The 12979-nt window shown below is 36.1% G+C and overlaps 1 protein-coding gene across 3 annotated transcripts in view; it reads left to right on the top strand.

The window, feature by feature from the left end:
• GABRB2 (gamma-aminobutyric acid type A receptor subunit beta2) overlaps nt 1–12979 on the top strand; it is a 237480-nt gene that overhangs the window by 114707 nt on the left and 109794 nt on the right. For all 3 annotated transcript variants that reach the window (XM_060634932.3, XM_060634934.3, XM_060634933.3), the window contains exon 6: nt 1769–1851. In XM_060634932.3, coding sequence (XP_060490915.1) covers nt 1769–1851 — 83 coding nt within the window. The remainder of the gene's footprint in view (nt 1–1768; nt 1852–12979) is intronic.

The following is a 12979-nucleotide window of genomic DNA, read 5'->3' as shown; positions in this document are numbered from 1 at the left end:
AACTACTAAAATGAAGCAGAGGAATGATAAAATCTAATCTATGTTTTTAAAAGATCTGACTGCTGTGTGGATAATGGATGGTAGGGAGGCAAATGGAGAGGCCAGGAGACCTATCTACAATAATTATATGAGGTGAGGCAACAGGGCCATAGATTTTGAGGGAGACAATGGAGATGGAAAGGAGCTGAGGCAGAGTAGCTAACTCTTGGCGAAGGAAAGGAAGGAATCAGGGATGAACATCAGCCCTAGGATACTCAACTTCCTGCTAAAAAGAAAAAAGTTAACAGAGCACAAACCTTAATGAAGCAGTAACCAAACTAAAGAGGTATAAACTACTTACACTTAGTCACATATTTCCATCCTACAACTAAGGAGTGGGACTCTCACACCTAACTGAGGAATTTCATAGACTCAGTCTACCTAGATTACTTGCAAACTGTGCCCAACCTTTTAATGAAAAATATCTAACTAGAAACTATTTATCCCAAGCTGGGGCTGTATCTTATTTTTCTATTCTTAACTCATAGTAAAGTGCCCTTCAGAGTAGAGTGAGCCCAAGTGGTCAAATTCAATATCAATTTCTTGTTAGTTTTTCTTTTTCTAGCAGATTTAAAGGACACACTATATGTAGGTACTCTTCTATATTCTGTATACAAATTATTCTTATAGAAATCCTGTTAGGTAACTATTATTGTTGTTAATAATATCCCCTTCTCATAGATAAAGAAACTAAGGTTGGTTAAAGGATATTAACCATCTTGATGTCAATCAGCAAGACAGAATTAGAATTTATACCTATGTCTGTTGTTTTCTAAAACTTGTGTTTTTTCATGACATTATGCTACCTTATTGATCAGAAAATACATGTTAACAAATCATTTAGAACTGTATGATTTTTGACTCCTTTTAGTAGATCTTCAATAAGAGATTAGTGAAAAATAATGACAGAGTGGCGCCTGGGTGGCTCAGTTGGTTGAGTGCCCGCCTCTTAATTTCGGCTCACGTCATGATCCCAGACCTCTTTCTCTTTCTCTCTCTCTCTCTCTTCCCAGCTTGGGCTCTCTCTCTCTCTCTCTCATTCTAAAAAAAGGATGATGATAGAGAAATATAAAGGCATTAAAAGGACATGTTCACATCTTCCTGATAAAAGAATAAAGGTACCAGGTGTTCTAAATAAGTAAATCTGCCAATCCATGAGAGGACATTCTCTTAACAGGTCATGAGAATATCATATTACTCAGCACAGAGCAAATCAGGTGATACATGAAAGGCTGATACTGTATTGTATTAAAGCACTTGATAAGTACTATACAATGTATATAAATGTCAAAAATGATGCATCAAATCCAAGATTTAATTAACATTAGATTAGAGAGAGGAGGAAACAAATGTGAGTGGAAGAGGAATTATCTATGTTGGTATTCTTAATCACCTATAATGCTTAGAAAAATAAAGAGCCCTGGGACCATCCCTCCCTGCCCCAAGACATTCTGGAGCATGGAAACTGCCTATTTAACAAATGCTCCATAGGTAATGGACCACACTTTGGGAAAATACTGATTTTGTCCATTTTTTTTTTTAATACATCAGCCCAAGGCTCATAAAGGAAAATGGTTATCTGAACTTGTGGCACCCTTATTCGATAGAACTTTGGCTTAAGTCAGTCTCCTAGAGGCCCAATTCTGTCCTCTTTGATACTTGGATTTAATTTTTCCAGTTCCAGCCATGGGCCAGCTAACAGCATGTATCATTGCTATTTGTCTTCTAGAATCACAACCACAGCTGCCTGCATGATGGACCTAAGGCGGTACCCACTGGATGAACAAAACTGCACCTTGGAAATTGAAAGCTGTAAGTTTTTCTAAGAATGCAGCTAGACTGAACTCTGCTTTGAGGTTACTCTGGTTCATATCCAGACCACAGGTCCCGCAAAAGTACTGCTACTACAGTAAATCTGGTGGAGAGAGACGGAGTCAGTATCTTTCCTCAGTGATGCTGCCACCCTCTTAGTCCCATCTCTAAATCCCTGGGAGAGATGTATAGGCAAGATGTAATTGAGCAATAAAAGAAAGATGCTAAGACCCTGGAAGAAGACCAAGGGCTATTCTAGGCATTTAAAGTATGGAATTGGTGCATACAGCTGCAACAAGCTTGGAAAAATAGGTGGTAATGGCAGAGAGACACAGGAAATCCCAATTGTCTTTGCCTCTCAGAGAGGTTATGTCTTTGCAATTGCAAAATAAATGTGGCCTCTGGACCAGTTAAAATATTCACAGAATGTGGATTGGTGGAATATTTTTTGTTTCAAGGGACTACTTTCACTGTCTAAAATTTAGTTTACATTCCTGCTAGAGGCCATATCATGAGCAAGATTGGTGTCTGTGTCTGTGTTTATTTTCTTTCCTGTGCTGACTTGTTTTGCAGTGTTGTTGCTTTTCTGGGCCACGGTTTCTTGATGATTCAATCATCTACCCTGTTGGGTGGGTGAAAACATTGATTTCATGACCCCTCTCCATTTTAGAGGTCATTTGAGATGGAAGAGGATTCGAATCTCTTTCTTTGTCAGTTCTTTGCAATGTTTTCATGCCTCATCCCACCAAACAATTGGAAGCTGATGATTTTATATCCAGCATTCTAGATAATGAGTAACTTGACTGCTGTGTGGATGGGATACTCTCAGCTGTTGCGAGAAAACTCTAGCTGTGGCAAAGCAGTGCAACTCGAAGTCACTGCTCTGAGTGGAAATACAAGCCTTTATGGAACACAGCTTGTATTTGGCCTGTTAAAAAAGAATAGCTTCCAGAGATTATTGAATTTACATACATTTTTTTGAGGAACTTGACTTCATACTTGTGCTCTCAAATCATCATTATTTTCACTTTTGATCTTTGCAATAAAGAAATATTTAATGAAATTGGTCTATAAGATTTTGATAATTATTTTTATGTAAATATTTTGGGATAACTTTGCACTTTATTAACTTATTATAGAATTAAAGTGCAGATTGTTCTTCGAAGTCCAAATTCTTTAGTTGTTTCCAATTGTTTATATAAGGATTTAAAAAAAAATTAGGTTGCCGTGTGCTAACAGTGAGGTTTTGGGAAGAGAATTTTTTGTGGTGAAATTTGAGTGGACTTTTAAATAATTAGAATTGTACACATGGTTGAAGCACTTGTACTCATGTTATTTCATTTGAGCTCTTCATAACCCTCCAAGGTAAGTAAACAAGTCCCTTTTATTTTAAAGAACTGATGCCTAAGGACACAGCCAACATCCAGGTGTTTAATGTAATTAAATTATAATTCTGACAAGGATTTTTTTTTAAATTAATGTGACAATTCTTCAGACTTTTAGAAAGTTTAAGTTTTAATAAAGGGGCTTTTACATTTCTCATTTCAATTCACAGTTACCCTATTAAATGGAGTAGAATAGATTTTTTCCACAGCCTTACTGAGATATAATTGATGTATAACATTGTGTAAGTTTAAGATGTATGAGGCAATGATTTGATAGATGTATATGTTGTAAGATGATTACCATAATAATATTAGTTAACAAATCCATTACCTCAGTGACATTGTGTGTGTGTGTTGAGGACTGAGCTACTCTTTTAGCAACTTGCAAGTGTACAATACAGAATTGTTAACTATAGTCACCATCCTGTAGATTAGCTGCCTAAATATTACTCATATTTTAACTCATCTTTGTAAACCTTTAACCATCTTTGATCATCTTCCAAAAACCCTCACCCCTGACAACCACCAAGTTACTCTCTCTTTCTATGACTTCAGTATTTATTTTTGGATACCACATACAAGTAGGATCATACAGTATTGGTCTTTGTCTTATTTCACTTAGTGTAATTCCCTCAAGTTTTATCTATGTTATTGGAAATGACAGGATTTCCTTTTGATCACTATAGCTTTGCAGTATAGTTTGAAATGAGGAAGTGTGATGCCTCTAGTTTTGTTATTCCTGTTCAAGAGTTCTTTAGCTATTCAAGGTCTTTTGTGGATCCATATAGATTTTAGTATTATTTGTTGTTCTATGTCTGTAAAAATGTATTGGAATTTAAATAGGAAATGCACTAAATCTATAGGTGGCTTTGGGTAATAGAGACATTTTAATAACATTAACTCTGATCTGTGAAGATGAGATGTCTTTCCATTTATTTATGTCTTCAGTTTCTTTCATCAATGTCTTATACTTTTCATTGTACAGATCTTTCACTTCCTTGGTTAAATTTATTCCTAAGTATTTCATTGTTTTTGATGATATTGTAAATGGGATTGCTTTCTTTATTTTGTTTTTAGAGTTCATTGTTAGTATATAGAAATGCAACTGATTTTTGTATGTTTATTTTGTATCATGAAACTTTACTGAATTTATTAGTTCTGTTTTTGGGAGGGAGGCAGTCTTTAGGGTTTTCTATATATAAGATCATGTCATTTGCAAACATGTAATTTTACTTCTTCTTTACCAATTTGGATATCTTTTATTTCTTTTCTTGCCTGATTTTTCTGGCTAGGACTTTCAGTACTACGCTGAAGAAAATCATTGTTGTATGAATGATAATGAAATATGTTATATTAATAATATATATGATATTCTGCCATTATTGGTAGGTAGTTAACTAATTAAGCTTATTAAAATGAATTTATGATCCTAGACTTTTAACAATTAGCTCTGAAGTTGATGCCTGACATTCAACCTTATTTATCCGTTTCTTTCTTCTAAGCAAACTTTAGGCATTCGTTTATTCTCCTTTTCCCTCTCCCTCACCCTCTCTTCTCCCTCTTTGCCTCTACCTCCCTTCTCCTTACTTTTCTTCTCTCCCTCCTTCCCCTCCTGACTGTCCTTCTTCCCTACCTCTCTCAAATGCAAATGACCTCAATAGTGGCATTACTAAATCATTATTACCTTGTCTCTATGCCAGCAATTCATATATTGGTTTAATGGCAGAGAAAATAATATAACTTGATTCTGAGTGAGGGAATATTAGGATTGAGTTTATTGCAAGGCCATTTAATATGTCCCATCCAGAAATGAAAAATAATGCAAAGAGAGCAAGGGGAGTATTATGTGTCTTTGAAATGGGAATAGTTAGGGGACTAATCTCTTATACTCTGAGCCAGATTAGTTGCCCAATACCAGTGTCAGCTACATGGCCTTTCTCCCCTCCTCATGAGGGCAAGATTGTCTTACATACTCTTTAACCCCCATTTTCCAGGTTCCCCACTTGGGGCATGTGAACCACTTGTCTGGAAGGGAATGTGGAATTCTGTCAACTAGATACATTGACAGGCTGTTCACATTGCTAAAAACCCAAAGGTTTCTCTCTTTTTTTTTTTTTCCTCATTTGTTAGTGTGCTTTTATCTAAGCCTGTCTCTGGGTGAGTTGGACTAGGCAGCCTCAGTAAATCAGAGAATAAGATTAACACTCTCATTCCCAATGTTGTTGGTTTTTCAGTTAGTCTCAGCCTCAGTGCGATCTACAGTAAATTAGAGAGTCTAGAACTTTCCTAGAAGCTCTATCATAGATAACTTCACAGGACTATGCCAAGTGTTCACTGAGATAGCCAGTCAGGCTTATCCTTTTAGGACCTAAAAAAAAAAAAAAAAAAAAAAAAAATCCTACCTCTGCCCTTGTAGCAGCATCAGAAACCAGTTCTTGCTGTCCTCTCGCAGTCACTGATTACATACATTATGTTGGGAAAGTCAACCCGCTTATCTGAGCCTCAGTTTCCCATAGATAAGAAGGGAATAATAATTACCACAACAAATTGTTATGAGGATTAAAGTAACTAATAACGATTAAAAAAATACTGCACTTTGCTTGGTACATAGTAGACATCGAATAAATAATAACTGGTGATGATGATGATGATGATGATGATTATATACCAATTTTATTATATTTAAAGATTCCTGTAGTGCTGGAGATTTGACCTAAATATGAGATCTAGTAGATCCAGGCAAGGAGAGATTGAAAACACAGCATTGTCCTTCTCAACTTTTACTTTTACATTCTAAGTAAGTCTCATTATTTGTAGGGCTGTCTACTTCCTCATAGTATGTCTCAGCCAGCTGTGCCTACAGTATAAAATGCAAATTAATTTCTTTTACTTCTGTCAATGGGAAAAGAATGAATAGTTAGCTTCAAAATCCAAAGAGGGAGATTTCAAAGCTCTTTGACATCTGTCTGTACTTAGATGGAATGAAAGTACAATCCATTTTAAAATGTAATCCATTTGTGGTTTTGCCAACCTTTTACACTGGCCAGAGGAGACAGCCTCACCCACTGATCATCTAAAGTCTGTGCACTCAATGTAGCAAAATGTGCCCATAAGTGTGTGTGTGTTGGCACAGGCTTCTTTTTTTCCTACAGATATTCACCATGCTTCAGGAAAGCAGGAAATAGAAATGTGTCTGTTGTTGTTGTATTGATTTCCAATTTGGATATTTTGTAAAACAACTTGCTGTCAGATTATTGGTGGAATTAAGGCTCCATTTTCTTTTCAACAACTTTATTTGGAATAATCTTTATTAAAGAGGGCAGTATAGATTGATATACTTAAGCAGACTAAGGTACTGAATCCATGTTTACTATGGCACAGGTTAATATATTTTGGATATAGCTTATGCTGTGTACTGCTCAATATTTTTGGAAATATACATACAGGGTTTTTAAGAACTTAGTGGAAAAGATAATGCATAGTGTTCTTCCACTCCTAAAGTGAAAATTGATGGCATCTTAGAGTATGTCACTAATACTCTAAGTATACCACTTAGTATACCACTCTGTGATAATCAGAGTGGTATCACAGTATGTATTGTGGATCAGGGGACATTTATTTATTTTTTATTTTTTATGAGAGAGAGAGAGGGCGCAAGTGAGCAAGGGACAGAGAGAGTGGGGGAGAGAGAATCCCACACAGGCTCGGCACTGTCAGCACAGAGCCCTAAGCGGGGTTTGAGCTCACCTGAAATGGGACTCAAATTGGAACCATGAGATCATGACCTGAGCCGAAGTTGTACGCTTAATGACTGAGCCACCCAGGCACCCAAGAGGATTTATTGAGTACGGTAACTATCTGGCATTGATTTCTCAAGTTAACTAAACAGGTCACTTAGCTTTTTCAAGCTATGGTTTCTCATCTCTACAATATTGCAGTACCTTATAGGTAATGAGATAAGACAAAGATCTTTGTGCCATGCTTGGTGCTGATCTTTCCATAGGTAGCAGCTGTTATCATTATTCCATCGTTATTATCATTACCAATTTCACCTGGATTATTGTGCTCACTTAGAGTCACAGCATTTTCAAGGGATATTTAGCAGTCAGAATTATCAAAATGTGAATGATACATAAAGTATGGAGTATGAAGAACCAGTAGAAGAAATGAGTGGGAGGAGGGATGTATCCTAGGAATGAGAAACCTAGGGAGAGAGTGGCAGTATTTGAATGGGATAGTTGTTTTCAAAAAATTGTAGTATTTCCTCTTAAGAGAGCAGACCATGTCCTCTCTGGGGGCAAAACTAGACTAATGGTAAAAGATGCCAAAAGGCACTTTTGGACTGAAATATTTTAAAAAAAGAAAAGTTCATAACAGTTACAGCTGGTGAAAATCCAGCAGGTCGTTCAATGCTATAAGACCATTTTCTGGGGAAAAGAGGATTCTTGCATTGGGCAAGTGATGGGATGATATGATTTCTGAGGAGCTCTGGGTTGATGGTTACTTGGTACCAGCAAAAATAGGAAGGACTTTAGTTAAAGGACAGTTAGGCAAGCGCTGGTTTCTGTGAAGATGCTGATCCCATATGTATATACATCTGGAAGCAATGTTATTTATGAAAAAATGAAAATCACACCCTGGCTACGATTTTAAGTAGATGGTGTGTGTGTTTTGCTGATGGTCTGTTGTTATTTAGCTAGCATCTTTCTTTTCTCAGATTTTCCTCACAGGAATATCTCTTACCATTGTGTGTGTGAGGAGAAACACTCAGACCCCCATATTTTCCTGCCTTTCTAAATAATTTTGGACCCCCTTGAGGGTTTTTAAATATATATATTTAGTTATATTTATAATTAGTTATAATTATTTACCTAGAGAAAATCAAAGAGAACTGCAAATGCTCCATAGTGTCACTGCATACAAACTTAATTTGCATCGCTGTTCTATTTTGGTATTTTCTTGACTTGTATCTACTGGCTTGGAAGTGGGGAGTTTTTCTTCCCCTCCTTGATGTGTGAGATACTTTGCTTCAATGTGATCTCCAGTGAACCATCTTTGTTGAACAATTATTATTCTTATTCTCTTGTGACAATAAATAAGTACCAGGATGTGTGTTTAGAAACACTGGCACCTGATGCAGATAGTACTTGTGATTTGGGGTATTTGGACTTTAGAGCTTCTGTCCTTACAATTTGTCCATTATGAGAAAGTGAAGAAGTGACTTAGATATAAAGGGTGCATCTTGATATGGAGTATGAAAAATGAAAATATTGAACTCTTTCCATCTAAAGCTTTTTTCCCCTGGAGTAAAGAGAAATCTTATTTTTTATTCACATTTTTTAAATTTTCTCTTTCTGTAGTCTATTTTCTCCTTCTGGGATTCCTACAAATAGATATTGGGTGTCTCACATCTATCTACCATGGCTCTGAAATACAATTTGTAGATTTTTATCTTGCAGATTACTAATATTTATTTTATTCTAAAGAAATTATTATTAGTATTCTATTTTGGCCATCCTGTTTTCAATTTCTAAGAACTGTCTTATTCTTTGATAGCTCATTTTCCGTAGTCACTTGTTTTCTTATGGAATGTTCTCTTTAGTTTACAGATATCATTTAAAATTATTTTACAAGTTTTCTTCTCTCTTCATTGTTTGATATCCTTTTGTGATGGTATATGTTTATTTATTATGGTCTTTCTTTTTTTATGCTATTGATTTTCCTTGTAAGTCAGCTAATCTTGGTAATCAGTTCATATTTGTAAACAAAGGGCTAGTTTGGCCAAGGAGTTACTGATACAGATTTTCTGAACTGATGTGGGTTTCCGTAGCACTTTTACATGACTGTTTTCATAGTCAGATTCTTCCCTGAATAAGGAGAGTGGGGACAGGAAGAAAACAGGGCTTGATGACCAGGCAACCTTCCTCTTTAGAAGAGTAGGCTAAGACCTTTCACAGATAACCAAGGCTTATCTGAGGTTTAAGTACCTTAGATTATTTCACCCTTTCATTTCTGGAAGGATGTGATAGAACAACTTATCCTTTTATTCCCCTCCATCTGTAGCAGTACCCAGGGCTATCTGGCACTCTGTTCTGATTCTCTCTTCAGCCCAATATGTAAACTAGGAACCCAGACAGCCCCACTTTGTTTAAGGAGGCTTCTTCCCGCATTGTCTAGGGGCAGTCACCACAGCCAGATATAAGAGAATAAGAAGTCTGGTGGTTGCATGGTGGCTCCTGCTCTGTGAACTTGCTGAGTCTGCAAATTCTGTAGTGCATAGGTTCTCAACTTTGCTGCACATCAGATCCCCTGGGGAGTTTTTAAAAATCCCAATGAACAAGCCACACCACAGACCTATTGAATCAGTCATTTTAAAAGCTCCGTAGGTGATAACAGTGAACAAAGTTGGGAAAGAGTCCTCTCGGGCATAGTTTTCACTCTTGAATGAGCATGAGAATGTCCTGGACAGTTTGCTAAACACAGATTGCTGGGTCCTATCCCTGGGATTTCTAACTTAATGGGTCTGGAATGAGGCTCAAGAATTTTCATTTTTCGCATTTGTTGGTCCTGTTAATGCTGCAGGTGTAAAAACCACACTTCTCTGACTTTAGTGGGAAAATCAGCTCTCTCCGTTGCACTTCCCTGTGCAAAACTTGTTTCCTTATTTGTTTTTTTCTATCTACATAACCTCATCTACATTCTAACTTTTGTACTTTTGTGATTTTCCAAAATTATTTGCCCACTGATGTAATGATACCTGCCTATTTTATAGTGCTATTATGGATTTTTACTGTTCTTTCTTTTTACACTTATTTCTATGAGACTTGAATAAGGTGGGAAAGGTAAATATACTGTCTTAGAGTGGAATTCTCCTTTTTCATACACATATGCAATTTTTAACTACATAAACAATTTTCAACCTCATTTTAAAAATTTAATAGCATATCACAAATATTTTATGAAATATTCTCTTCTCATTTCTTATGTATATCTAGTATTCTACATGTGGATGAATCATAATTTATTTAATGGGTTCCCTATTATACATCATAAAATGACTACTATTTTGCTCTTTTTAATAATGTAATTTGTGCATGATTGAAGCTATCGTTAAACACAATCAAGATTACATATCTATGTGTGTGTATATATATATATACACACACACATATATATATATACATACATATATATAAGGTTACGTGTGTGTGTGTGTGTGTGTGTGTGTGTGTGGTGTATGGCTCTTCTGTACAATGTAATATGTAATGTTAAATTTAAATTAGTTATTTAAAAAAACACTACAAATTCAGTTCTTCAGTCTAACTAGGCATATTTCATGTGCTCAGTAGCCACATGTAACTAGTATCTGCCATATTGGACAGTGTAAGTATATAGAACATTTTCATCATCTCAGAAAAGGCTGAGTAACACAAATATATGAGGCAAATTCATAGAAGTTGAATAAGTATATCATAGAAAAAATAAAATTTAAAGTCTTTGGGTATGATTTTACATATATCCTGATTTCAAAAATACCATAATATAAAAGGAAGCCAAAGGGCATTAGAATTGAAGTATAGTTATTTTCTTAATTGCAAAATAAACCATTATTTTATTGTTCCTAAGCGGGCAAACCAAAAGGAAGCATAATTCATAGTGTTATCAAATTAGTATTTCCCCTCTCACAGATGAAAATCTGCCTGCCATATTCATTTCCTGCAAGGCACCATTGGGCTCTCTCTGACATGGTGTTCAGAGCAAAGCAGTTTATGAAGTGTGTATGTATATCTTAGTAAACACTAGCCTAACAGGTAGGATGTGGATAAACTATATTATCCTGGCAGTGATCAAGATTGCCACATGAATTCACAGGAACCTTTGGAATCTAGAGTTCTAGGTAGAGAGAATTTGGGGAGATATATTTTAGCAGTAGACTCAGTCCCTTACCAGATTTTTGCCCTGTGTGTATCAGGGTAAATACTGTGCCAAACCCAGGTAAATGAAACACAAAGGCTTCCACCCGTCATCTGTAGTAAGCCGACTTGGTAACTAAAAGAGCTCAAAGCTTAAGAGCTGTTCACCCCTCTGACCATGTGGTAAGCGCAGGTGTAAAGTTTCGGGATGTGTTGGCACAGGCTCAGCTTGCAACTCAGAGAACAGAGAGGAGCAATTATAAGGAAATGGATTCCCATTATTGGTTCTTAAACTGAAGTGTTTTCTTAAAGACTAAATGAGTTCCTGAGTCCCTCAGGACAGAGTTTTGGATTAGGCTCTGCTCAAAACCCTGTGCTATGTATATTTACCTTTCTGAAGGTGATGGCCACCTTTTATGTTTCTAATACTCATTTTTTTTCCTGCTTGGAAACTTTCATTAAAATTAGAAAAACTCGGTTGAGGTGCTCATTGTATATTACAAATTTTTCTGTGGCAGATCTCATGGTGAGAGGGTGGTGGGGGTACAGACTTGTTTACTTGGTTTTCCTTGAGGCTCAGGAAAGGTGCCAACAGAGCTGTCACCAAAAATTGTCTGTTTTTGCCTGGGCTGCATTTTATACGGTATCCTAATTAAGTGAAAATGCCACATGTGTGGCTTTCTTAGCATTTTTTAGTGAAAGCTGGAGAGCACTTCAGGAAACCTGATGTGAACATCATAAGCCAGAGGCATAAATACACCCACAGACCTTCCCTGAAGCATTTCCAGAAGACTCATGTTGTTTTTGTTTGATAGTTGCAGCCCAATGAATTACAACTTAGACTGGCTTTTCTCAGATCCTGACTCTGGCTCCTTGTGTTACCACTTGGAGATATGGTCCTTTCAGTAGGCTTTCAAAACTCTTGATTTGTTTTTGCAAATCAAACACCTTTTTCTTCATGATAGCTTCCAGAGTCTATCATCTATCCCTACTCCCACCTCCATTGCCTTCAGTACCATGATTATTACATTTGTTGTTATCATGATCACCATCATCAATAATAGTCACTACCATTTATTAAATGTTTACTTTGTATTAGATACAGTGCTGTATATACACATATAATCTCATTTATATATATCATATGACAACTACTAATAGTATTTCTTCTTTACAAATGAGGATGTGGTACCTTAGAGAAGTTGTGCAACTTACAAAAGATCACACACGTTAGCAGGTTAATGTCTAACTGAAGAAAACAGAATCCAGTGTAGCTAGTTTAAGCAGAAAGAGACTTACTTAGCTTACAGAATTCTTGGGAAGACTGGAGAAACAGACTCTAGGCTGAGCTTTTACATATAATTCTCACAGTCACAGCCCAGGCCTGTGTTGACAGGCAGTCAGTGTTCCTGCCACAGTATAATGACTACCTGCAGAACAGAGGGACCGCTGCTCTCACTAGACCAAAACCACACTGATTTTCAGGTAATCTGTACTAATGAAAGAGGTGTTTTGTGCTGTGCCTCTCTCACTTCAAGCTCTGAAATCAAGTCTCCAACAAGTGTATCCAATTGGCAGAACCCCAATTACATTTTGAACCATAGACAGAAGTGAGGAATTATTATTAGGGCAGTTATTATTATTATTATTATTATTATTATTATTCATTATTATTGCTTGGCCAAGGTGAGATGTGAATACAGATCTAATTTTAGAGCCCATGTCTCTAACCATTATACATATATTCTTTGTTTATACACCTAACATAAAATTAATATATTCCTGTTTGTATTATAAATAATTTATTTCTAATAATTCTATATTTATTGA

The sequence above is a fragment of the Panthera onca genome, chromosome A1, assembly GCF_046562875.1.
Source record: "Panthera onca isolate mPanOnc1 chromosome A1, mPanOnc1 haplotype 2, whole genome shotgun sequence".
NCBI lineage: Eukaryota > Metazoa > Chordata > Mammalia > Carnivora > Felidae > Panthera > Panthera onca.
This window is presented reverse-complemented; position numbering and strand designations above follow the sequence as displayed.